The sequence below is a fragment of the Garra rufa genome, chromosome 25, assembly GCF_049309525.1.
Source record: "Garra rufa chromosome 25, GarRuf1.0, whole genome shotgun sequence".
Classification (NCBI taxonomy): Eukaryota; Metazoa; Chordata; class Actinopteri; order Cypriniformes; family Cyprinidae; genus Garra; species Garra rufa.
The window spans coordinates 3,197,465-3,224,595 of NC_133385.1; the positions used below are offsets into that span (position 1 = coordinate 3,197,465).

At 35.9% G+C, this 27,131-nt stretch overlaps 1 protein-coding gene across 1 annotated transcript; it reads left to right on the forward strand.

Annotated features, from left to right (window-relative positions):
- Positions 1-81: 81 nt before the first annotated feature.
- Positions 82-26,856, forward strand: rfx7b (regulatory factor X7b). The gene is made up of 10 exons (XM_073831980.1): positions 82-343; positions 6,101-6,134; positions 14,804-14,889; positions 15,239-15,277; positions 15,413-15,535; positions 18,583-18,699; positions 20,098-20,182; positions 20,317-20,524; positions 20,608-20,909; positions 20,991-26,856. The coding sequence occupies exons 1-10, from the start codon at positions 228-230 to the stop codon at positions 24,369-24,371; spliced, it is 4,491 nt and encodes a 1,496-aa protein (XP_073688081.1). The 5' UTR covers positions 82-227; the 3' UTR covers positions 24,372-26,856.
- Positions 26,857-27,131: the final 275 nt, after the last annotated feature.

Here is a 27,131-nt window from a genome sequence, read left to right on the forward strand (position 1 = left end):
CTGCTGTTTGTGTACGCCGCACCGAGAATCTCCGTGTTTTTTCCGCTGCGTTCTCGCCCGCCGCCGTTTATGCGTCCGAATCCGACCGCCGGGCCCGTGCTGCTCGGTCCGTACTCCCGGTAAAAGGCTCGTCGCACCTCGGCTCCGGGCGTTATGCGCTCAAATGAGGCCTACATGCTGAAGCTGTCCTCCTCCTCTTCCTCCTGCTCCTCCTCCTCCTCCCATGCATGAATCTCACCGTGATGGCTGATGATCAACAACAACAGCCCGGTGCTCCCGGACCGTCCCTGCAGAGCCCCGAGGCGACGGCGCTGCAGTACAACAAGATCAAGAATTCAATTTGGTAAGAGATCCGATCAGCGTCCGATCTCAAAAACACTCCAGCACATCTCTGCCCTCAGAGAGAGAGATAGACGGAGCACCTTGCGTGCATATGACGGGTTTGCGCTTGTAACGGGATGTCTGATTTGGTTGCATGTGAAGGTTGATTGTTTACATGGGATGTCTGATGTCAAATGCACTGCAGGCCTGTATTTCAGTGCATGGGGGTGTCTGATTTCAGTGCATGTGATTATTGCATTCGATTTTCTGGTTTCATTGCATCGTACAACCTGATATATAATGTCACTGCATGGGATTGTGTCTGATTTCTGATTTTATTGCATGGATTGTCTGATGTTGTTGCATGGGAAGGATGTCTGATTTCAGTGCATGTGATTATGACTGTATTTGTCTGATTTTATTGCATGAGTTTTCTTATGTCACTGCTTGGGATTTTGTCTGATTTAAAATTTTGTTTGATTTCTGATTTTATTGCATGGATTTTCTAATGTCACTGCATGGGATTATGTCTGATTTCTGATTTTATCGCATGGATTTTCTGATGTTGCATGGGAAGGGTGTCTGATTTCAGTGAATGTGATAATGACTGTATTTGTCTGATGTTATTGCATGGGCTTAAGTCTGATTTCTAATTTCATTTGCATTTGGATGCCTGATTTTATTGCATGGGAAAAGGATGTCTGATTTCAGTGCATGTGATTATGACTGTGATTGTCTGATTTTATTGCATGAGTTTTCTAATGTCACTGCTTGGGATTATGTCTGATTTCTAATTTTGTTTGCACTGGAATGTCGGATTTTCTTGCATTGATTGTTTAATGTCACTGCATGGAATGTAATTACATAGGATGTCTGATTTCATTTCATGGCATACATATAATGTATAACGTGAAGTTGTACAATATATGCATGCCATGAAATGAAATCAGACATCCATGAATAAAAATACAATGAATTGAAATCAGACACGATCACATGTTTTGAAATTATACATTATATGCATGTCATGAAATTAGAAAACTTTGCAAAAATTGTTTGCATTTGGAATTCTGATTTTATTGCATGGATCTTCTAATGTCACTGCATGGGATTGTGTCTGATTTCTGATTTTATCGCATGGATTTTCTGATGTTGCATGGGAAGAATGTCTGATTTCAGTGCATGTGATTATGACTGGTTTGTCTGATTTTATTGCATGGGGTTATGTCTGATTTTTAATTTCTTTTGCATGTGGATGTCTGATTTTATTGCATGAGCAAGGATGTCTGATTTCAGTGCATGTGATTATGACTGGTTTGTGACTGCGTTTGAATTTATTGCATGGGTTTTTGAATGTCACTGCGTGGGATTATGTCTGATTTTAAATTTAGTTTGGATTTGGAATTTTGGATCTCTGATGTTATTGCATGGGAAGGATGTCTGATTTCAGTGCAGGCGATTATCTCTGGTTTATGCCTATAGTAGATTGTCTGATTTTATTGCATAGGTTTTCTAATGTCACTGCATGTCAGACATAATCCCATGCAGTGACATTAGAAAGCTCATGCAATAAAATCGAAATCCAAATGCAAACAATTTTTGCAAAGTTTTCTAATTTCATGACATGCATATAATGTATAATTTCAATACATGTGTTCGTGTCTGATATTTAAATCCATTGCATTTGATTTCAAATGCAATAGATGTCTGGTTTCATTTCATGGCATGCATATATTGTATAACTTCAAGTTATACATTATATGTATGCCATGAAATGAAATCAGACATCCTATGTAATTACATTACATGCAGTGACTTTAAACAATCTATGCAAGGAAATCAGACATCCCAATGCAAACAAATTTAGGAATCTGACATAATCCCATGCAGTGACATTGTTTTTATTACATGGGTTTTCCAATCTAACAGCCATCACATGCAATGAAATCAGATATGCCATGCAACGTGTATTTGAAATTCAATAAGACGTGCACTGAAATCAGCAAGCAATGAAATCAGACATCCATTGCATCTGAAATCAAATGCAATGAATTTAAATACCAGCCGATCACATGCATTCTTAACTTCAAGTTATACATTATATGCATGCCATGAAATGAAATCAGACATCCTATGTAATTACATTCCATTCAGTGACTTCCATGCAAGAAAATCAGACATTCCAATGCAAACAAAATTAGAAATCAGACATAATCCCATGCAGTGACATTAGAAAACCTGTGCAATAATAACAATCTAACACAGTCATAAACAAGCAACGTCACATGCAATGAAATCAGATAATACCATACAACGTGTATTTGAAATTCAATATGACATGCACTGAAATGAGACATCCATTGCACCTGAAATCAAATGCAATGATTTTAAATACCAGACGTGTATGTCCGATATCTAATTTGATTTGCATATGATGTCTGATTTTATTGCATGGATTTTTTTTATGTCACTGCTTGGGATGTAGGTGCATAGAATGTCTAATTTCCTTCTATGGCATGAATTTAATGTATAATTCCAGTGCATTTTATGATGTCTGATGTAAATGTACAGCAGGCCTATATTTCAGTTCATGGGGATGTCTGAATTCAGTCTATGGGTTGTATGACAGTAGAATCAGACATTGCATCCAAGCAATTAAAAAAAAAAACTATTTTAAATCAGACATGCACTAATAAAAATCACATGCACTGAAATCAGTTATGCCATGCAAGTGCATCAGACATTCAATATGCAGTGACGTCTGACATCTCATGCTATAACAACAGAAATCAGACAGTGGTCCCCATGCAGTAAAATCAGACATCATATCCAAGCAATGAAATTAGAAATACTGCGTGCATTTCTATTCAGATATGCCATGCAATGACAAGTAATATCTGATTTAAATGCACGTGATTATGTCCGATTTCTAATTGCTTTGGAATGTCTAATTTCATTGTTTGCATATGATGTCTGATTTTCTTGCATGGATTTTTTTGATGCCACTTCATGGAATGTAATTATTAAGAATGTCTGATTTCATTCCATTGCATGCATATAATGTATAACTTTAATTTGTGATCATGTCTGATATTTTAATTCATTGCATTTGAATTGCTGATTTCAGTGCAACGGATATCTGATTTCATTGCATGGGAACACTGTCTGATTTGATCTCATGGATTTACTGATGTTATTGAACTTGATGAGTTTCTGATGTCATTGCATGCCATTACTTAAAATGCAATAAAATAAAATCAGACTCTATTCCCATGCAATAAAATCAATGCGATAGAATCAGACATCATATCCGAGCAATTAAAACAGACATCCCAATGCAATTATAAAATCAAACATGCACTAAAAATAATCACATGCAGTGAAATCAGATATTCTACATGCAGCGACATCTGGCAGTGTGTGCAATAAAATCAGATAACATATTCAAGCAATAAAATCATTTGACCCAGTGCAACGAAGCTGGAAATCAGACGTGATCACATGCACTTAAATCAGATAATACTTGCATTTGAAATCAGATATGTCATGCAATGACAAGTAAATTTCTGATTTAAGTGTGCATGGTTATGTCTGATTTATAATTGCATTGGGATGTCTGTTTTAATTGCTCGGATATGATGTCTGATTTTATTGCATGGATTTCCGTTGTCATTGCATGGCATATCTGATTTCAGAAGCAAGTATTATCTGATCTCAGTACTTGATGTAATTCCGTCAAAGTCTGTTTTTAATTTCATTGCATTTGGATGTCTGATTTTAGTTGCATGGGGACGCTGTCTGATTTAATCTCATGGATTTTCTGATGTCATTGAATGAGATGCAATAATAGCACATTGATTTTAAATCAGATATGACATGCAATGACATCAGAAAATCAAGAGATCAAACAAGACACCATTCCCATGCAATAAAATCATGCATGCATTGCAGCTGAAATCAGACATCTCATGCAGTCACATCAGAAAGATCCATGCAGTAAAATTAGACAGAATGAGACATATGCAAGCAATGAAATTGGACATCAGACGTAATCGCATGCACTGAAATCAGATTTTACACCATTCCCATGCAACAATCATGCATCCATTGCAACTGAAATCAGACATGAAATCCATGCTATAAAAGTAAATGCTGTCCCCATGCAATAGAATCTAGCATCATATCCAAGCAATTAAAACATACATCCCAATGCAATTAGAAATCAGACATGCACTGATAATAATCACATGCACTGAAATCAGTCATTGCATTGGGTCAAACAATTTCATTGCTTCAATATGATGTCTGATTTTGTCTCGCTGATTTTCTTGCATGGACTTTTTGATGTAATTGCATGGAATGTAATTGCATAATATGCCTGATTTCATTCCATGGCATGCATGTAATGTATAATTTCAATGCATTTGAATTCATTGCATTTCAATGTCTGATTTCGTTGCACAGGGACGCTGTCTGATTTGATCTCATGGATTTTCTAATGTCATTGAGTGAGATGCATTTTAAATCTGATATGCCATGCAGTGCCATCAGAAAACAAATGAGGCAAAAATCAGACACCATCCCCATGCAATAAAATCATGCATCCATTGCAACTGAAATCAGAAATCCAAATGCAAAAATCTGTGCAATAAAATTAAACCCCATTCCCATGCAATAGAATCAGACATCATATCCAAGCAATTAAAACAAACATCCCAATGCAATTAGAAATCAGACATGCAATGAAATCAGATATGCCATATAAGGGGATCAGACATCCTGCATGCAATGACATAATTTCCCCATGCAATAAAATCATTTGAAATCAGACATGGTCATATGCGCTGAAATCAGATTTGACTTCCAATTCTTATCAGATATGCCACTTAATGACAAGTAATATCTAATTCAGGTTAGCATAATTAATTGGGATGTCTGTTTTAATTGTCTGATTTTGTCTCATTGATTTTCTAATGTCATTGCACAAGACAAAATATGCATTGCAATGCATACAGTGATATTAGCGCATGTCTGATTAGTAATTGCATTGGGATTTCTGTTTTAATTGCTCAGATATGATGTCTGATTTTATTGGTTGGATTTCTGTTGTCATTGCAATTTCTGTTGGATGTGTGTTCATTTGAATGTCTGATTTTAGTTGCAATGGATGTCTGATTTGATCTCATGGATTTACTGATGTCATTTAATGAGATGAGTATTTGATGTCATTGCATGCCATTATTTAAAATGCAATGAAATCAAATCAGACACTATTCCCATGCAATAAAATCATGCATCCATTGCCACTGAAATCAGACATCAAATCCATGCAATAAAAATTAGTTTCTAATTTTATTGCGTTTGGATGTCTGATTTCAGTTGCACTGGGATGATGTCTGATTGCATTGCATGCAATATCTGATTTCAGTTAAATGCGACATCTGAAGTGCTTATACCTCATTTCCCATTAAAATCAGAAATGAAAATAATTTTATTTTTAATAATCTACATGCAATGTTCATTAAAGCTTGATTTTTTTTTTTTTTTCCCAGAAAAAACAACCAACTTAAACAGACAGGTGTTGTAGAAACATACCTGCCCTGACTTGACCTTTGACACAGTCATTAAGAATTAAAGAAGAGCCGGTGCTCTTTCTGCGAATTCTTTTATCTTAAACAAGCGTAACCACCTCCAAGAAATGCCCTGCCTTTTATCAGGAACTCAACAGCTTGTTATTACTGCACAACTGTTCTAATAATCTGTTTTTCTTGTTTTACAGCAAATCTGTACAATCAAAAGTGGAGAGTATATTGGTAAGTCACTCATGTCATTAATTCATGGCATTTAGGCAATGTTCTAGTTTTGTTTGTGGACTCTAAATTTAGATTCAGCATTTAAAAAAAAAATGCAAATACATTCAATATTAATGCAGCAAATTGCAACATTGCTTGACAAGTGTAAACCATAACAACCTGTAATCAAATAATTTTAAATGTTATTTATAAATGTTGCTATTTCTTAATATTGAAGTCTTATATAATTTTTTCCACTGTTTATAAAATTAACATTTTTAGAGATAATATTAGGCAAGGATTACATTAAAAATGTTACTATAGTTGTTAAATGATAAATATCATTTGTTAATAGCTTTTTTATATATAAAACTAAAGCATATATTTTCTATCCAGCATCAAACTTTCATTTTATATTGCTGTAAGAAAATACTAAATTAATGTGTATTATCTTTATTTTTGTACTGGCGTTAAATATTAAATAAGTGTTTTAAATCAGCATTATGTAACATCTAGTTATCAGCGTCAGTTGCTGGTGAACCAAATAAACCAGCATCTTGTTCATTCATCACGCTGGAAATGGAAGGTCAAGCTGAGCACATTGTATTGTGGGATATGATATTGTGTGTCAAGTGCTCTGGTTGTATAATGCACACTTAGGCAAGTGTAGAAGATAATAGGAGTATTACATGCAAACAGAAAATAAGCAGGAGCAATATGAGTATTACAGTAGTACATTATTAAAAACTAGGACTACACGTTTAAAAATGCATTTTTGTAAAGTGCATTTACGAAAACGTGTTTGTTTTGTGAATTTGTGAGTCATACTTGGTGAGTGTGTTAATTTTGAGACTATTCTGATCTTGTGAAGAATGTTACTAATATTCATTACTGACTGACAGTGTGATTTATTTTTAGTTCCAGAACTGTGTTTGTCATCCAAAGGCCACTCACTTTTATCAAAACACCGCTTTCTACAGCAGTTGTCATTGTCAAATTACATGTAGTTATTAGAAACAGGGAGTATCATAGTGTCCTCCAACTTTCTGAGATGGATGATGAATTTTCTCGTAATTCTTCCTTTGCATGTTTGTAGAATTGACATTAATTGTCACTCAAAAATTGCTAGTAAATTTCACAAAAAAAAAACAATGAAATGGCAAGTAAAATTTCAATTTAGAAAGACTGGAATCAAATCTTTGTTTTATTTATTACTTTGAAAAATTAATGTTATATTAATGTTAATTTACTGCCGTTATTATTTACAGAAATTAACATGTTTTTAGCAAAGTACTAACATTTTTAACATTTAAAGTTGCTAACATGCTTTGACATTTTAAAAAAAGTGCTAACATGTTTTGTTAAAAACAGTATTAACGTGTTTTTAACATTAAGGTTTTTTCAACATTTTAAAGTATTGACCTTTTTACATTTTAAAGTACATGTTTGAAAACATGTTTTTAACACGAAGTATTAACATGTTCTTTATTTAAAATACTAGCATGTTTTTTTTACATTTTAAACAAAGTAGTAACGTTTTTTTATATATTTAAAGGTACTAATATGTTTTTTTACATTTTAAAGTACCAACAAGTTTTTAACATTTTTAACAAGTATTTTCACATTTTTAAGTACTGTTGTTTTTTTTTACATTAAGTACAAACCTTTTTACATTTTAAGGTACTACCAGTTTTATTATATTTTTAAAGTACTAACTTTTTATATTTTAAGGTACTAACATTTTTTTTACATTTTAAATACTAGCATGTTTTAAACACTTAAAGTATTAACATGTTTTCTTTACATTTTAAAGGACTAACATGTTTTTTTTAACATTTTAAAGTAGTAACGTTTTTTTTAATTTAAAGGTACTAACATGTTTTTAACATTTTAAAGTGCTTAAGTATTTTCACATTTTAAAGTACTGACGTTTTTTTACATTTTAAAGTACTAACTTTTTTACATTTTAAATACTAACATGTTTTAAACACTTAAAGTATTAACATGTTTTTTTCATATTTTAAAGGACTAACATGTTTTTTTAAAACATTTTAAAGTAGTAACGTTTTTTTTATTTAAAGGCACTAACATGTTTTTTTAAATTTTAAAGTACTAACCTTTTTACATTTTAAGGTACTACTAGTTTTTTTTTTACATTTTAAAGGACTAACATGTTTTTTTAAACATTTTAAAGTAGTAACGTTTTTTAAAATGTAAAGGTATTAACATGGTTTTTTAACATTGAAAAGGAGTAACATGTTTTTCTAAAACACTAAACAAAGTAACATGTTTTTAACATGTTTTTATACATTTTAAAGTTAGTTTTTGTTTAACATATAAGTGTTAACATTTTAAAGTACTAACTATATTTTTAAAACATTAAGTACTAACATGTTGTTGGTTTTTACATTTTAAGGTACTAATTTTTTAAACATTTTAAATTACTAACTTTTTTAACATTTAAGCAAAGTACTAACATGTTTTTAACATTTAAACAGAATATTAACATGTTTTATGACATTTTAAAGTACTAACTATATTTCTAAGACATTAAGTACTAACATGTTGTTGGTTTTTACATTTTAAGGTACTAATTTTTTAAACATTTTAAATTACTACATTTTTAAACATTTAAACAGAATATTAACATGTTTTATGACATTTTAAAGTGCTAACAAGTTTTTTTAAACTCTAAACAAAGCATGTTTTTAATATTTTAAAGTGCTAAAACTTTTTTTAAACATTTTAAAGTAACTTTTAAACAAAGTATTAACATGTTTTTGTTGTAACATTTTAAAGTACTAACATATTTTTTTTAATTTTAAAGTAATAACATGTTTTTTTTAAAGTACTGGCATTTTTTAAAACAATTTAAACAAAGTACTAACATGGTTTTAAACGGGTTTTTACATTTTAACTTTTTTTTACATTTGAAAGTACTAACAACTTAAATTGTTCTATGACAATTTAAAGTACTAACACTTTTAACATTTTAAAGTAACATTTAAACAAAGTATTAAGGTGTTTTCAACATTTTAAATGTTTAACATTCTAATGTGTCTTTAATTACATTTTTAAGGTACTAACAGTTTTTTACATTTTAAAGTACTAACATGATTTTTAACATTTTAAAGTACTGACATATTTTTTAAATCAAAGTACTTGTTTTTTACCATTTTTACCATGTGTTTTACAGGTGAATACATAATATTTTTGTTGTCAGAGCAGGCTTTTTTAGGTTTACTGTGATGTTTTAAGTGGCATTTCAGGAAAGCGAAGACAAACTAGACGGAAATATCCACGGTTTTTAACCAATTTTGTTCCAGACAAAGCTGATAAAACTGAAAGTTAAAATTCGATCACCGCTTCTAGTTACAGTGTTTGTAGGATCATGTACAGCATTTCATATATAAACATGTTCCATGACTCCACTAACAAACAGTTTTATCCATGGAGGCTGTAACCAGGAAGATGAAAATAAAAGCGCTTGAAGCAACAACAGGTTTCTAGGAATCATTTATGTTCCATAAAATGAGTTTGAATAAAACAATTGGAGTGAAATTATACAGATTAGAATGGAATTGTATAGATTGGAATAGAATGGAATGTAGTGGAATCGTATAAAATGGAATAGATTAGGATGGAATGGCATTGTATAGATTGGAAATTATTGGAAATATATAGACTGAATTTGGAATGAAATGCAGTTGTATAGATTGGATTTGAATAGAAATAGAATGAAATGGAATAGAATGGAATTGTATAAATTGTAATAGAATAGAACAGAATGGATTTGAATAGTTTGGAATAGAATGGAATGGAGTAAAACTACAAAATTGAAAGAAATAGATTTGAATAGATTAGGATGGAATGGACTGGAATTGTATAGATTAGAAATGGAATAAAATTTAATGTGATTATATAGATTGGAATGGAATGCAGTTGTATTGACTTGAATTGAATTGATTGGAATAGAATGAAACAGTGAAATTGTTTAGATTGGATTTGAATAAAAAAATTGGAATGGAATGGAGTAAAATTGTACAGATTAGAATGGAATTGTATAAATTGGAATGAAGTGGAATTGTATAAAGTGGAATGAAATAGATTGGGATAGAATAGAATGGAATGACATTGTATAGATTGGACTTTAATGGAATTATATAGACTAGAATTGGAGTGGAATGCAGTTGTGTAGATTGGAATTGAATAGATTAAAATAGAGTGGAATTGTATAGATTGAAATGGAATTGTATAAACTGGGATGAATGAAGTGGAATTGTATAGATTGGAAATGGAATGAAATTTAATGGAATTATATAGATTGGAATTGGAATAGAATGCAGTTGTATAGATTGGAATGGAATAGAATGAAATGGAGTGGAATTTAATAGATTGGAATGGAATAGAATGGAATAGAATAGAATTATATAGATTGGGATTGAATGCAGTTGTATAGTTTGGGTTTGAAAAAAATGGAATGGAGTGAAATTATACAGATAAGAATGGAATTGTATAGATTAGAATGGAATGAAGTGGAATGAAATAGATTGGGATAGAATGGAATGGCATTGTATAGATTGGAACTTAATGAATTTATATATACTGGAATTGGAATGCAATGCTGTTGTGTAGATTGGAATTGAATAAATTGAAATTAAATAAAATAGAATTGTATAGATTGAAATGGAATTGTATAAATTGGATTAGAATGGAATGAAGTGGAATTGTATAGAAGGGAATTGAATTACTTGGAATAGAATGGAACTGAGTGGAATTGTATAAAATGGAACACAATGGATTTGAATAGATTGAGATAGAATGGAGTGGAATTGTATAGATTGGAATTGAATTGATTGGAATAGAATGATTTGAATATATAGGAATAGAATGGAATGGAGTGGAGTTGTATAGAATGGAACAGAATGGATTTGAATAGATTGAGATAGAATGGAATTGTATAGAATGGAATGAATGAAATTTAATAGAATTCTGTAGATTGGAATTGGAATGGAATGCAGTTGTATAGATTGGAATTGAATGGATTTGAATAAAAATTGGAATGGAGTGGAATTGTATAAAATGGAACAGAATAGAATGGCATTGTATAGATTGGAATTTAATGGAATTCTACAAATTGGAATGAAAAGCAGTTGTATAGATTGGAATTGAATAGAATGGAATTGCATAAATTGGAATAGAATACAAAAGTGGAATTGTATAGAATGGCATAAAATGGTTTATTGGCTGATGGGAATTATGGTAGGCACAACTATACATTCATAACTATGCAGCAGTGTGTGAATGTACAAAAATATAAATATGGAATATTTATAATGTAAAATGCTATAGTGTAACCACAGTCAAAAAAAAAAACAACACAGCCAAAGCCAAACACAAAAACAATAAGGCTGCTTGCTTTGGATGGAAGGGACATATAACCACTACCTGGTACATTTAGAACAGGAAATAACAGTGAACTGTCTTTTCTTTTCTTTTTTTTTACTCTCATTGGCTGTCAAGCCTCACCCCATTCATGAGCGCCGGGTTTCCCCTAGCAACAAAGAGGCAAATAGAATAAGACGAGGTGAGAGGAATTGATCCTCACCGGCCAATGGAAAGTCAGGTGGGCGGAGCCTGTGCCAAAACGACGTGTTGCCAGTGTGTCAGCAATGACATGCATGTTTACTGTCAGGGTTTACATGGCAACCGGCTAAGAGCAGGGCAGGATTGCAGGTTTGCTGCTGGTCATATGCGCAGACACGCTCCTGTACTGCGCGCCTGGTCGACTCTAGGGGCTCTGGCTCTCCCTGTACAATACAGCAACCTTGCTGAAATGAGTGCAGGAGAAAACAGTGATGTCATGGGCCACGGAGCCATGCAACGGCCGAAAATCAAGGCCTTTAAGTGAATTTTGGTGTGACGGTCTTGATGTTGTGCATGATAATAATGAAAAAAATTTTTTACAAGCATAATTACATTTCTGCTGCTCTCATTTCCATCGTAACCAAATATAAAACTATAGCTTTGTGTTTTTCACAGACAATACAATCAGTAGTTCTAACACCAAAATACCACAAGAACTGACAGTCAACTTTAAAATAAAATTCGGTTAGACATAGAATTCACTGATTTTAACTGTTTTATTGCATTTAATGTCTACATGAGGCATTATTAATAATGTCAATCTTAATAATGTACAAATTAATAATTAAAAATAATGTTTATAATATTAAAAATAATATTTTAAAAATAATAATTTAATGATTTTAAAATGGTGCTGACTTGATAAAACAAGAAAAAAACACATTTTTCCTTTTACAGTTGAATTACATTTAATACCTAGCATGCTGGGTTTTTATTTTATAAAATTAACGTCAAGCAAGGCTGAACAATAATGGTTAAATAATCACGAATGTTTCGCTCTAACTTTTTCGATAACCTCTCTCATTATGAAAACTTGTAAAACCTTTGCAATGAAATTCCTAATATTTTTAACATACTTGTATAAATATAATTAGTTGTTGACTTCTACTACTTCGACTTCTTCTATGGCTTCTGCTCCACCTTTCACTTCTACTTCAATTTATGTGGCTTCTGCTTTTTTTGACTTCTACTTTGACTTTCTGTGGCTTCTGCTCCTCCTTTCACTTCTACTTCAATTTATGGATTTATGGAGCCAAATGTAATTTTAACCACTAGATGGCGGTGTGGAATGGAAGGAGCTGGTTTGGTCATATGACATTTAAACCCTCACGATTGTGTGTGAATGAACATGAATAGGTGGCGGGATCACATGGTTCTTACCGTATAGTAAGATTCATTGAGTCATGAATCCATGTGTCTTTTATTGTAAACCGCATTTCATTCATTAAAAGAGCAAAGCAAGAGACGGATTCTGAATGGACAATGATTTTATTTCCAACGTACGAGTAAAGAACATCTGATCACCTGTTCATAAGTGGATAGGACGCTACTACAGCGTGTTAGTTGTTTCCCAAAATGCTTTTTAATTAATGTGATTATTAAAAAAAAATTCTAAAAAATTTAAATTTACACCCAAATGCCACAAGAACTGACAATTAACTTTAATTTTATCTTTTTTTTCCACTGATTTCAAAATTATATTTAATATTTGTGTCGTATTAATAATGTCAACCTTAATAATGTACAAATTAATCATTAAAAATAATTTTAAAAAATTGTCTGAAATTAGTGTGTACTTATATTTTAATAATAATAATTTAATGATTTTATGGTGCTGACTTGATAAAACAACACTTACACTTTAATTACGTTTAATACCTAACATGCTGTTTATTTTTATACAAAAATTGTCAAGCAACGCTGAACAATAATGGTTAAATAATCATGAATGTTTTGCTCGATAATTTTTTACATCTCTCTCCATTATGAAAACTTGTAAAACCTTTGCAATGAAATTCCTAATATTTTTAACATACTTGTATAAATATAATACGTCTTTGACTTCTACTACTTCGACTTCTTCTATGGCTTCTGCTTCTCCTTTTTCGACTTCTTCAACTTCAACTTATATGGCTTCTGCTTTTTTTACTTATACTTCGTCTTCTTTGGCTTTTTGCTTCTTCGATTTGTTTTTTTTTCCTTTCGTTTTTCTTCCACTTCTACTTTTGACTTTTTCTTCGACTTCTTGTATGACTTTTTTTCTTTTTTCTTTTTACAATACAGTCGGTAGTTTTAGTTTTATAGCAAATATCACAGACAAAGCAAAAAGCACGGTTATTTTTCAAATATGATTAATTGTGTGTTAGTTGTTTCCCAAAATGCTTTGTAATTAATGTGATTATTAAAAAAACTATTCTAAAAAAAAAAAAAATTCACACCCAAATGCCACAAGAACTGACAATTAACTTTAATTTTATCTTTTTTTTTTCACTGATTTTCAAATTTTTTACTATATTTAATGTCTGTGTCGTATTAATAATGTCAACCTAAATAATGTACAAATTAATAATTAAGAATAATTTTTAAAACTTGTCTGAAATTAGTGTGTATTTATATTTTAATGATAATAATTTAATGATTTTATGGTGCTGACTTGATAAAACAAGAAAAAACGAATTTTTTCTTTTACACTTTAATTACGTTTAAAACCCAACATGCTGTTTGTTTTGTTTTGAAACAAAAAGTTAACCAAGACTGAAAGTATAATGGTTAAACTAATAACTGTGATTGTTTTGCTCGATAACTTTACATTTCATTAAAATGTTTGCACTTTTTTAATTTAAACACAAATTAAAGTGTGACGTTTATTTGATCTCTCTACATTTTGAAAATTAATTTAAATAATTGTTTAAATTAATTGTAATTTAAAAATCCTTAGGTTATTATAGAAATTCCACAGATTTAATTTGTATTACATTTAATGCATCTGCATGACTGTTTTACACATGCTGGGTTTTGCTTTTTAAAGTAAAAATAACGTGAACATTGTCTGAAATGAGTGCGATTGTATCTGATTGTTGAAGCAATGTTGTAACATAATGCATTCATATAAATGTAACAATCTAAAACAAGACTAAATCACTTTATTTTACACTTTTAACACTTTGATTACATTTGTTTTTGTTTTGTTTTTCGTAAGAAACGATGTCAAACTTGTCTGAAATGCCCATGTCTCGTAATTATTGTGTTGTTCATTTCCATAGCAAGATGTTGAGAAGTTTACAGATATCGAAAAGCTCTACCTCTACCTTAAGTTGCCTTCTGGTCCCAGTAGTGGCAATGACAAAAGGTACATTTTATTTTTATTTTTATCTACACTATTACTTTCCATATCCCCTTCCCTTCCTCTCTTTTTTATGATTTCAACACCCCATGAACCATTTGTGATTTTTGTGCTTTGCAATATCAAATACACTCACAACGTTCATATTTACATTCAATGAAAGATGCATATATGAAATGCATTTGTTGTCAGCTTCACATTGATTTATGAATCACATAAGCTAGTCATTTTACCATTTATGTAGGTTCTGTGTAAATTATGACATTGCAATACCGAGCTTCCTGTGTTTTATCATTTGTTTTCCCCTTATCTGTCCATCATGTCAACCCCTCTTTCCCAACATGATGTCCAATAGAACTGAGAATCAGAGGGGCTCTGCAAGTCCTGCGATATGGTACTACAACTTTAACTATATTAAGGGAAAAAGTCATTTATAACATATTATACAGGACCAACAATTGTTCACACAGCCTTCTGGTGCTGCAGCATCACTGTTCTAAGTCTTCCTTTCCCCCTGTTTTCCCCAAAGTGACCAGAATTCCATGTCGTCCAGCCGGACTCAACAGATGTACGCATTCAACTGGATCCGAAATCACTTGGAAGAGCACCCGGAAACCTCACTGCCAAAACAAGAGGTGTACGACGAATACAAGTGAGTGGTTCAACACTGCAGTAGTGGTCAACCGAGGTCGACCGATATATCGTTACAACGATATTTGCCATTTTTTAATATATCTGCATCGGCCGATATCCGTGTTTAGTAACGGCGATTTAAAGTCAGGCACGTCTGCGGGCACCCCTGTGTTATTGGTGCGGTAAAACGCGCTGCTGTGAAGGACCCCAAGCCAAATCTTTTGTAAGATTCAATAACAGTTCTGAGAGATAAATGTAAGGCGTAAATTCTGTCCTATGGTCATATATTTACTATTTATTACTATTAAACTATGAAGTGTTGCTTTCACTCAGTGAAAGAAAAGCATAGAACGTCGGGAACTGTCATAATGCTACGGCTTGTTAAAGGTTTGCTTGCAGTTAAGTTTAAGGACTGTAGTCAAAAACAATCAGCAGCTTGTTTGCTAACATATTAGTCCCAGTGTTATAAGTTCTGTATTTCTTCTGTAGTTCTTTATTTTTTCTGTATCCGAGTCGGAGAATGTCACCGTGTCACTGTGTGCATGTAGTGGAGAAGGCGGCGACAGCGGCTCTCACAAACAATGCAGCTTTGTGTAGAGATGCACCGATTGCAATTTTCTTGGCCGATACCGATTCCGATTTTTCAGTAAGTGTGACCTGCCGATTACGATTTTTGCAGATTCCGATTTTTCAGTAAGTGTGACCTGCCGATTACGATTTTTGCCGATTACGATTTTTCAGTAAGTGTGACCTGCCGATTACGATTTTTGCCGATTCCGATTTTTCAGTAAGTGTGACCTGCCGATTACGATTTTTGCCGATTCCGATTTTTCAGTAAGTGTGACCTGCCGATTACGATTTTTGCCGATTACGATTTTTCAGTAAGTGTGACCTGCCGATTACGATTTTTGCCGATTACGATTTTTCAGTAAGTGTGACCTGCCGATTCCGATTTTTGCAGATTCCGATTTTTCAGTAAGTGTGACCTGCCGATTACGATTTTTGCCGATTACGATTTTTCAGTAAGTGTGACTTGCCGATTACGATTTTTGCCGATTACGATTTTTTTCAGTAAGTGTGACCTGCCGATTACGATTTTTGCCGATTACGATTTTTCAGTAAGTGTGACCTGCCGATTACGATTTTTGCCGATTACGATTTTTCAGTAAGTGTGACCTGCCGATTACGATTTTTGCAGATTACGATTTTTCAGTAAGTGTGACCTGCCGATTCCGATTTTTGCCGATTACGATTTTTTCAGTAAGTGTGACCTGCCGATTCCGATTTTTGCCGATTACGATTTTTCAGTAAGTGTGACCTGCCGATTCCGATTTTTGCCGATTCCGATTTTTCAGTAAGTGTGACCTGCCGATTACGATTTTTCAGTAAGTGTGACCTGCCGATTACGATTTTTGCCGATTACGATTTTTCAGTAAGTGTGACCTGCCGATTACGATTTTTGCCGATTACGATTTTTCAGTAAGTGTGACCTGCCGATTACGATTTTTGCCGATTACGATTTTTCAGTAAGTGTGACCGGCCGATTACGATTTTTGCAGATTACGATTTTTCAGTAAGTGTGACCTGCCGATTACGATTTTTGCCGATTACGATTTTTCAGTAAGTGTGACCTGCCGATTACGATTTTTGCCGATTACGATTTTTCAGTAAGTGTGACCTGCCGATTACGATTTTTGCCGATTACGATTTTTCAGTAAGTGTGACCTGCCGATTACGATTTTTGCAGATTACGATTTTTCAGTAAGTGTGACCTGCCGATTACGATTTTTGCAGATTACGATTTTTCAGTAAGTGTGACCTGCCGATTACGATTTTTGCAGATTACGATTTTTCAGTAAGTGTGACCTGCCGATTACGATTTTTGCAGATTCCGATTTTTCAGTAAGTGTGACCTGCCGATTACGATTTTTGCCGATTCCGATTTTTCAGTAAGTGTGACCTGCCGATTACGATTTTTGCCGATTACGATTTTTCAGTAAGTGTGACCTGCCGATTACGATTTTTGCCGATTACGATTTTTCAGTAAGTGTGGCCTGCCGATTACGATTTTTGCAGATTACGATTTTTCAGTAAGTGTGACCTGCCGATTACGATTTTTGCAGATTACGATTTTTCAGTAAGTGTGACCTGCCGATTACGATTTTTGCAGATTACGATTTTTCAGTAAGTGTGACCTGCCTATTACGATTTTTGCCGATTACAGTAAGTGATTCGTAATCACCGATTACGATTTTCAGTAAGTGTGACCTGCCGATTACGATTTTTGCCGATTACGATTTTTTTTCAGTAAGTGTGACCTGCCGATTACGATTTTTGCCGATTACGATTTTTCAGTAAGTGTGACCTGCCGATTACGATTTTTCAGTAAGTGTGACCTGCCGATTACGATTTTTGCCGATTACGATTTTTCAGTAAGTGTGACCTGCCGATTACGATTTTTGCCGATTACGATTTTTCAGTAAGTGTGACCTGCCGATTACGATTTTTGCAGATTACGATTTTTCAGTAAGTGTGACCTGCTGATTACGATTTTTGCCGATTACGATTTTTCAGTAAGTGTGACCTGCCGATTACGATTTTTGCTGATTACGATTTTATTTTAAGAACTGTAATGAAAGCATAGGCCTATACAGAAATATTTTCTGTAATTAAATTTATTTTATAATAAAATACTAATAATAATAATAAAAGTTTTTATATTATCCGTTTTATATATTTAATACTTGGTCAGTTCGATTTGTTTGGTTATCTTTGGTTAAATATTTTATAATAATACCGAAAGATGGTTCATTATGTTCATTGTTCATGATGTTAAGTTTAGAAATGATGTGCATCCACTTATTATTAGTGTGACATTTTAGCATGCAAATAAAGGGAAGAACTTCAAGATATCGGCCCTAAAAATCGGCAGCATATATCGGCCATCGGCTGACCCTGACCTCTAAACGTCGGCATCGGCTATAGAAGAACCCATATCGGTCGATATCTACACTGCAGTAATGGATAGAAGATGTTTGCTTGTACTCATAAGTTTCTGTGTTTCAGGAGTTATTGCGACAATCTGGGTTACCATCCTCTAAGCGCAGCTGATTTCGGGAAGATCATGAAAAACGTTTTTCCGAACATGAAGGCACGCCGTTTGGGCATGAGGGGGAAATCTAAATATCCTTTTTGTGTGGAAAAAATCTGATGTACACTACCAGTCAAAAGTTTTTGAACAGTAAGATTTTTAAGGAAGTTTCTTCTGCTCATCAAGCTTGCATTTATTTGATCCAAAGTGCAGCAAAAACAGTTACATTTTGAATTTTTTTTACTGTTTTAAAATTGTTTTCTATTTGAATGTATTTTCAAATGTAATTTATTTGTGTGATTTCAAAGCTGAATTTTTAGAATCATTACTCTAGTCTTCCGAAATAATTCTAATATATTATTATTATTATTATTATCAATATTTAAATATTTGAGTACTTTTTTCAGGATTCTTTGATGAATAGAAAGATCCAAAGATCAGCATTTATCTAAAATAAGTTTTTCTAACATTATAAAACTTTATCATTCAAAAGATATATATACATATTTTTTTTAACAAAAATTCTTTAAATTGATAAAGTGATAATGTTACAAAAGATTTCCAGTTCAGATAAATGCTGTTCTTCTGAACTTTCTATTCATCAAAGAAGCCTGAAAATATTATACTTCACTGTTTTCAATAATAATAATAAATGTTTTTTGAGCAGCATATTAAAATAATTTCTGTAGGATCATGTGACACTGAAGACTGGAGTAATGATGCTAAAAATTCAGCTTTGAATCACAGGAATAAATTACATTTTTAGGGCCCTATAAATTTTGCATTGTTTTTACAAATTCCCTTTTCTTTTCTTTTTTCGATTCCATTTTTTTTTTCCTATACACCTTTTTAAATGGCTAAATTATATATTATTAATCAAAGCACGTTCAATTAAAATCATAAAACTTTTACAATTTCACATCAGTTTATTAAAAGTATAACAAAAGTGACGTGTTTAGGGCCCTGTGAAATTATCAGAAATTCTATGTAGTGTATTTAAATTTTTTGGTTATCAAATAAAAGCAAAAAACATTAATTTTATTTTAATTACTGAAAATTAAACAAACTTTGTTTCATTTTAAATTAAAACTGAGAAGAAATGTGTGATTATTCCTTAAATTCCTTAAGTTCTAATCATTTTAGTAGTAGTAGTAGTAGTAGTATGTGGGTCAAAGATGAAAAAGGGTTTAAAATCACTTTTGTACATTTATTTTGACGTGGACATCTTAACGTCTTTGACCTATGTACATTCTACTGAACAATGGTAATATAGTTAGTGCACAAATTCAATTTTCAATTTCTAAATTTTACTGTTTTTGCTGTACTTTGGATCAAATAAATGCAGGCTTGGTGAGCAGAATATAAAAACAGAAAATCCTACTGGTCAAAAACTTTTGACACTTGTATGCATGACATTGAATGCATTTGCTTTAAAAAAAAAAATTGCACTGATGCCTTGTGAATTGTTGTCAACCTTTACAATGCCCTACGTACTGCTACAGTGGGCTGAGGAAAAAAGCATTTGTGCACATGCCGTCACTCCCTAACCTGGACTTACACAAATCAGGAGATGGGGTCAGTATCCTGTTCCTATCAAATCCTAAACAAGAGATTCATATCATGCCCTAATTGAGCATTGCGTTGGTTTTCAAATAAAGTTTGTGCAAAGTTTGATAAGCAGATCCTCTCTTATCGCTCCACTTCTTTAGTGTGAGTTGTTGGAGTCGACCGGACAGTCTCCCAGTGCTGAGGACGAGATGCGCTCGGCAGCTTGCGGTCTGGTCTGCGAATGGGCTCAGAAGGTTTTGAGTCGCCAGTTTGATAGCGTGGAGGAACTTGCACGCTTTCTTCTCAACAGTCACTATATAGGCACTAAGTCCATGGCAGCTCTTACTGTTATGACTGGAACCCCAACAGGCAAGACACAAAATTTACCTCGCAGACTGGTTGCACAATGTTCATTTCTTCGTTTTTAACTTGATTTCTTTGATTAAAACCAGGTATGAAAACCCCTACGCCTGCCTCTGCCTTTGTGCCAACTGGTGAAGCCAACTCATTCCAGCCCCAAGTGAAGACCCTCCCTTCCCCTTCTGTAGACGCCAAACAGCAGCTTCAGCGGAAGATCCAAAAGAAACAGCAGGAGCAGAAGCTCACCTCTCCTTTGCCCACCGATGCCCAGGCCAGAAGGGCAGAGGCGGGCACACCTGGCCCTGGATCCAGCCTGACCTCTGGAAGTCCTGCACTATTGTCCCCTCAACCAACCATAGGCTTTGTGGTGTCTGCTGTTCCAAGTCCTATCACAGTAAGGAAATTTTGGTTGAGAACACTGATGATTTGACATTGCTGAATTGACGGATGATTTAGATTGTGCTTTACTTTGCAGGTTCAGAGAAACAGGCAACTGATGACCTCTCCAAGTCCTGTTGGGGCGGCAGAGGGAAAAGTCGTACCTGTTAACTTCCAGGTTGTGACACAACCTGTTAAGCAGTCCCCAAAAACGCCCCAGAATATCCCTGCCAGCCCAGTTGGTGACCGCTTGGCCCGACACCGATATGCCCAGATTTTACCGAAACCCTCCGCAACAAGCGCCATTGCACTTCGTTCGCCCCCAACGCTCCTCATCACCAACAGCCCCATCAAGACGGTGATGCCCACGCCCCATGTTAGCTCTGTAAATGTAGTCAAGATGACTGCAATATCATTAGCGCCTACCAGTAGCAGTAGTAGTAGTAGTACTCCTACCCCGTTGCGACCTGCTTCAGCAGGAATTAGTAGCACAGCTTCCCTGGAAGAATCTATCCAAACCCAGCAAGCTCAGAATGGGGCGTCGATCATGTCTCTTCAGTCATTTGGGAAAGCTGGACGTCCCTCCACGACCCCAACCCCGTTAGCGTCCACTGTTACCAATGAAGTAAAAGTGACATTCGAAGCTGTGAATGACAGTAGCTCAGCTACTGCTGTTGATAAACAAAGCACTGCATCAGGGGCAAGCAAGAATGAAAGAGCCACTAAATTCAGGGCTTCCAGTGAACCCTCTCTTCTTATTAAGGCGTCCCCTGTGCCTGAGAGAGTGACAAGGGCCAAGAGTGACTCCGCAAACCCTTCAAGTACAATCATGGGGGCTCTTGCCCCAAGCAGCAATAACAACGATCAACCAGAAAGTACTTTGTATTTAACTGTTACTAGCCAGAATGTAGATGCAGAGTTGTCATCCATTTGTGCGGTGGCAACCGCGAGCACTTCTAAGGATGTCGGTCTCGCTCCAAAAAGTCCTCGGAAACGCTCTGCGTCTGTATTGGAAACCCACACAATCCCAGTTAAAAGAGTATTCATTTCCCAGCAACCTTTAGATATTGGCAGCAATGCCAAACCTGGTATTGTAATAGCAGCCAAGAAGATTCAGAGACCCGGCACCCCGGCAAGACCAGAGAGCGCTCCATGCAAAGTTACACTGAAACCGAGTAGCTCTCTTCCGACTCAAATCTTAGCTCTTTCCGACACTCCCATCGGAGCCCTGAACACCCCCCAGACTGTTAATCCTCAGAGCTGTTCACAAATCGAGAACGAAGTTGCTGATATTAGCCCGAGCGAAACTGCTCCTGCTAACAGCGCAGCTTTGCTGCAGCAAATCAGCAGTGACGTTTCTCAGGAGGTATCTGCTGTAAGTGAGCTCAAGAGTTCGCTGCAAGACTACTCGCAACAGATGCAAACCGAACACAAGCCGATCGCAGTAAATCCGTTGGCAAATGAGACCACCAGTCAGCTCACTCTTCAGCAGGACATTGTTGATTTTGCAGGAGGCCAAGCTAGCATAGACTATTTCCCCTTCAATGATGATGATATGACCCAGGACAGTATTGTAGAAGAGCTTGTACAGATGGAGGAACAAATGAAGCTGAACAGCAGCTTGCAGTCCTACCTGAGTTGCGTTGATATATCCCTACAAGGTCAAGCCACAGTTGGCCAAGGAACAATCCTGTCGCCCCATCAGACAGGTACACAATTTTACCATTCCTCCCACAGTAGCGCCACGCCAATCCACACGCCAACTCCGACACCTACGCCGACCCCAACACCTACTCCAACTCCTACCTCCGAGATGCTACCAGGGGGGCATAGCTTGACCAGAGAAAGCCCTTGTTCTCGAATGGCACCTGTTACCCCAGTGGATAGCATCTTAGGAGGGCGCCATACACCCATCAGCACTCCGCTGTCGAACTGCAGCAGCAGCGTTCCTCCGAGCCCCATCGAATGCCGCAATCCCTTTGCGTTCACTCCTATAAACTCCAGTATAACTGGATATCACGATGGTAGCGTTGTGTCTAGCAGTCCAGTAAAACCCATGCAAAGGCCAATGGCCACCCACCCAGATAAAGCCAAGCTGGAGTGGATCAACAACAGGTACAACAGCACCGCAGGGTCTCCTGTTATCTCCACCAACTCCACCATTGGTATTCTGCCCAGTTACCAGGATCTGGTCGAGGACCACTTCCGTAAGCCGCACGCCTTTGCCATCCCAGGTCAATCCCTCCAGTCTCAATCGAGGCATCAGGACGGAACCTTGGGAAGGTTGACAACCGTTTCTCCAGTGCAACAAGGACAGCAAACCACCCTCGGTAGCAAGCAAGAAAGTTTCGCTGTTCCAGCTCCGCTGGACAACAAAGGGGCAGGAAGCACATCTGCATCTGGAGGGGCGACCTTCCGGTGTCGCAGTGTTAGCCCGGCAGTCCGCCAGCGAAACCTTAGTGGCACCACCGCACAAACAGTCACCGCCCCACGGTCTGTTGTTTCTCCCTTTAATTGCCCCTTGACATCTGAGGTCCTGAACATTTTGTCCAACAACCAGTCCGTGGTCAGTGCCACCAGCTTGGCCCAGAGGAGCCAATCAGTGCCGCTTAACATCATGATGCAGTCTGAGCTGCTGCCCGTCAGTCACCAGGCGCAGCAAAGCAATAGCGCTAAGATCACCACCGTGCTCCTTAGTAAAATGGACACGGATGGAGACGATGCAGTGCGAGGGCTAGGCGTAAACAACCTACCTGCAAATTACACAGCACGGATGAACTTAACCCAAATTCTGGAGACAACACAGGGCTTCCCCGGAGGCTCCAACTCTCAGAACCAGCAGTTGCCTCTGGATTCAAGCCCTTCGCCTTTTGACTTCCAGAAGACGGGTTACCTCATAAGCACGGGCGAGGAGCAAGTCACCTTCTCCGGTGGTGACACTCAAGCACAATCAGGCTCTGGACTGCAACAAGCGGAAGAGCAGCTTCAGCTCCAAGAGCCACAGTTGGAGCTGCAGGATCAACAGCTGCAACTCCAGGACCAACAACCGTTGCAAGACGACCCGGATCTCACCCAGCAGCACTTGTTGCCCCAAACCTCGCAGCAGGTCGTGGATCAGGAGCAGCAAGAGCAGCTGGACTTCAACACTACCGTCAAGGATCTCTTGGGGGAGGACAGCCTCAACCCCAGCTCGCAACTCGTCGGACAAGTGGCGTCGGAACTCAGCGCTGTCGCTTCTGACTTTTCCAGCGACATCCGGTTGACTTCTGACCTTTCGAGTAGCATTAATGACTTGAACACTTTGGACCCCAACTTGCTGTTCGACCCCAGTCAGCAGCAGGACCAATATGAAGACGCCACACTGGAAGAACTGAAGAACGACCCTCTGTTTCAGCAGATTTGCAGCGATACTGTGAACTCTGCTGGCTTCGATTGGCTGGAGAATAAAGACCAGCCGACCGTGGAAATGTTGGGATAATGTTATTTCCTGTTCCTTTACTGTTGATGTTGCTGTTGTCGTCGTTGTTTATATTTATGGTTTTCGTTTTTTTTTTTGTATCGCGACGTTTTGTGTAAAAGTATTGAATGACGTGTCTGTGCAGCAAAAATCTGGACGCTTTGGACTGTCCAGTGTAAAGTGCCAGCCTGAGGTAAATCTCTTACAGGCACGTGCTTTATCTATCAGAATTTTTTACAATCGTTTCGTTTGTATTCCTGTTTGATTTCATGGATCATTCCAGTCATTTCTCCCCACTCAAAAGTCATTCACAGTGGGCGGTCAGATATTTCCTCTGGTTCCAGCTGGTAGTGAAGTACGTTCAGGATAGTGAAACATCACCTGGTGCACAAGCATATCCCTCTTTTATATATTTCCTCCCACTAAAACCATAGTTGAGATTGAGAACATGCATGCTTAATTTGCTCTCGTATTTCAACGAAATGCAATATTCCAAGTAACGAATCGTCGACGTTGGGGAAACGAGTTTTTGCGAGTTTGGTAGGATTGCCCCCAAATAGTACAGCAGAGGTGAAATATCACATCTACATATCGTAAATCAGTCAGTTCAATGAACTGCAAAGATTTTAGGTGCTACTTGGTGCTGACTTAAAGAATCGCATTTACTGTACCTTTCATCAGCCGTCATTCGTTGCGTCAAAGTGATTTTACACATTTTTCGAGGAAAAAGGTATCTAAGGCCATAAAACTTGTACTGTTAAATTCAAACTTGTTGGGGAGGGATGATATATTTTGCTTTTGTTTTGGGAAAAAATGGAAAGATAAGACTCGCCTGCCTTATTTCCAGAGTCTAAGGCCTTATTGAAAGCTTCTGAATTTAAAAGAACAAACTTGGTGCACTTGTCGTGAATTAGCAGTTCTCCATCTTGGATGGTTGCTAGCCATTTTGCAGGCTATTTTAGCGCATCATTTCAAACTGGTAGTGACGATGGTATGGTGACGGCTAGATATTCTTACCAACTCGAGATCAACCTGTGTCGTTTCTCCAGCCTTAACTCCATACCAAAGAGAACAAGAGATTGCGGTTGCGATCCGTTGTGGTTTCCATCTTCAATCGCCCGTCATCTGAAAGAATCTGTTTTCGTTTTGTTTCTATGCTAAGTGAATTTGCTTTTGTGTAAATTATGTATATGGCGGATGTATAGATTAACTATGGATGGAGAGCATGTTGACGAAGTTGACGAAGGCTACGTTTCTAGACTAGTGTTTGTAAAAAGGACATAGTTGTCATCATGAGATTTCCATTTTATCCAGACGCTAACAGTGATGATTTGTAGGTAGATTCGAGTGCCCTTAAGAAGAAAACGCTGATCATAACGAGTCCGTAGCCAGCACGATATTTCGCTTGTTACGTTTCTGGCTTCCTGTGATTGTGCTAGTAAATGTCAGGTCTGTAGCTTGCTAATGTACCATTTTTCTTAGGAGTTTATCGGTGATGTGTAAACGAAGAGAGGATATTATAGCATGGAGAGAAAAAAAAAAAAGAAAGTAGATGAGGCTAAAATATAAAGTTAATTTTATCGTGACCTAGCTAAATGTTGTGTGCAGAGACGAATCAAAAGAACAGACACTGGAAATGGTTTGAAAACGTTCATCTTATTGCACTAAAAGTTGCGTTTCTTTTTCACGTCGACAAACAACAATTGGTGCGCGCGTTGTTTTTCTTCTGACGACAATAAATGGGGAGTTTCTCAATGAATAATTGCCTTGTGTAGCAATGAGCTCTAATCTCAATGAGATCCGCGTTGTGTACGACTTCTCGTACTTGAGAAGACAATACGAAAATACCAGATTTAAAAGACAAAAACAAGCCAACATGCTTTACCATGTTATAAAACGACTGTATGTGCGCATGTATGTTAAACTATCTATGGTAGTATTTGTTGTGACCACTCCTTTAGCCAATCAAAACAGGACGAGAGGGGACAAAAAGTAGTTCTGCAGAAGCTATATGCATTTTACGATGTTTACTAAGTTACAAAAAAAAAAAAAACAAGTCTGTTTCTGTTCATGAATGTCGTTCTTGTTTTTCCTTTTGAATATATCTTCAATTTTATAAATATATATATATGAGAAAATGCCTATGTGAAGAAAGCTGTACAGATTTTTTATGTTATTAAGGCACTGATTAATTAGCGTTTTTTATTTTGCCAGTAAGACTCCAGTCGTCTTTTTGATACACAGGGTTTGACGCCGCAGATGTCCGTTCGTCAGGTCGGTCCCGGTAGAGAAACATGTTCATTCTGTCTGTCCGTTTTGGATCTGTAGATTTGAGCCTCTGATGTGCTGGTTTATCTGCTCTATGTGGACAGTAGCTTGTTAATATTGCAGAAGCGTTTCAGCGATGTTTTGTTCTTTTCTCCTTTTTTGTTTTTCCAATGGAAAGTACTCACAGGTGAGATTTTTTAAGTGGTTTTAAAAGCCAATAAACATTTTTTAAACAACACTCTGTTGTCCTGAAGTGTGTCCGGTGTGAGCATAACTGTTGGCGCCCTCTGTTGGTTCATATTGACACTGCAGCACAAAAAGACAGGGTTTAATCATAAAAACAATAATTCTAATATTCTAATTCTAATTCTAAATTGTAGTTGTTTTTCCCAAAAATATTAAAAAGTTTTCTCTTTAACTTAATTGCATTTTTGTTTTTGTTTTTCTTAGCAAAAAATAAATATCATACATTTCTCCCTAATTTACGCAAGACGCCCATTAAAATGTTATTCG

Bases quoted from the DNA above. Each gene is read 5' to 3' on its own strand.
- rfx7b (XM_073831980.1), top strand. From the start codon at position 228: ATGAATCTCACCGTGATGGCTGATGATCAACAACAACAGCCCGGTGCT. The intron at 15,278-15,412 runs GTACTACAACTT...TTTTCCCCAAAG, and splicing joins TCTGCAAGTCCTGCGATATG to TGACCAGAATTCCATGTCGT. The intron at 15,536-18,582 runs GTGAGTGGTTCA...TCTGTGTTTCAG, and splicing joins GAGGTGTACGACGAATACAA to GAGTTATTGCGACAATCTGG.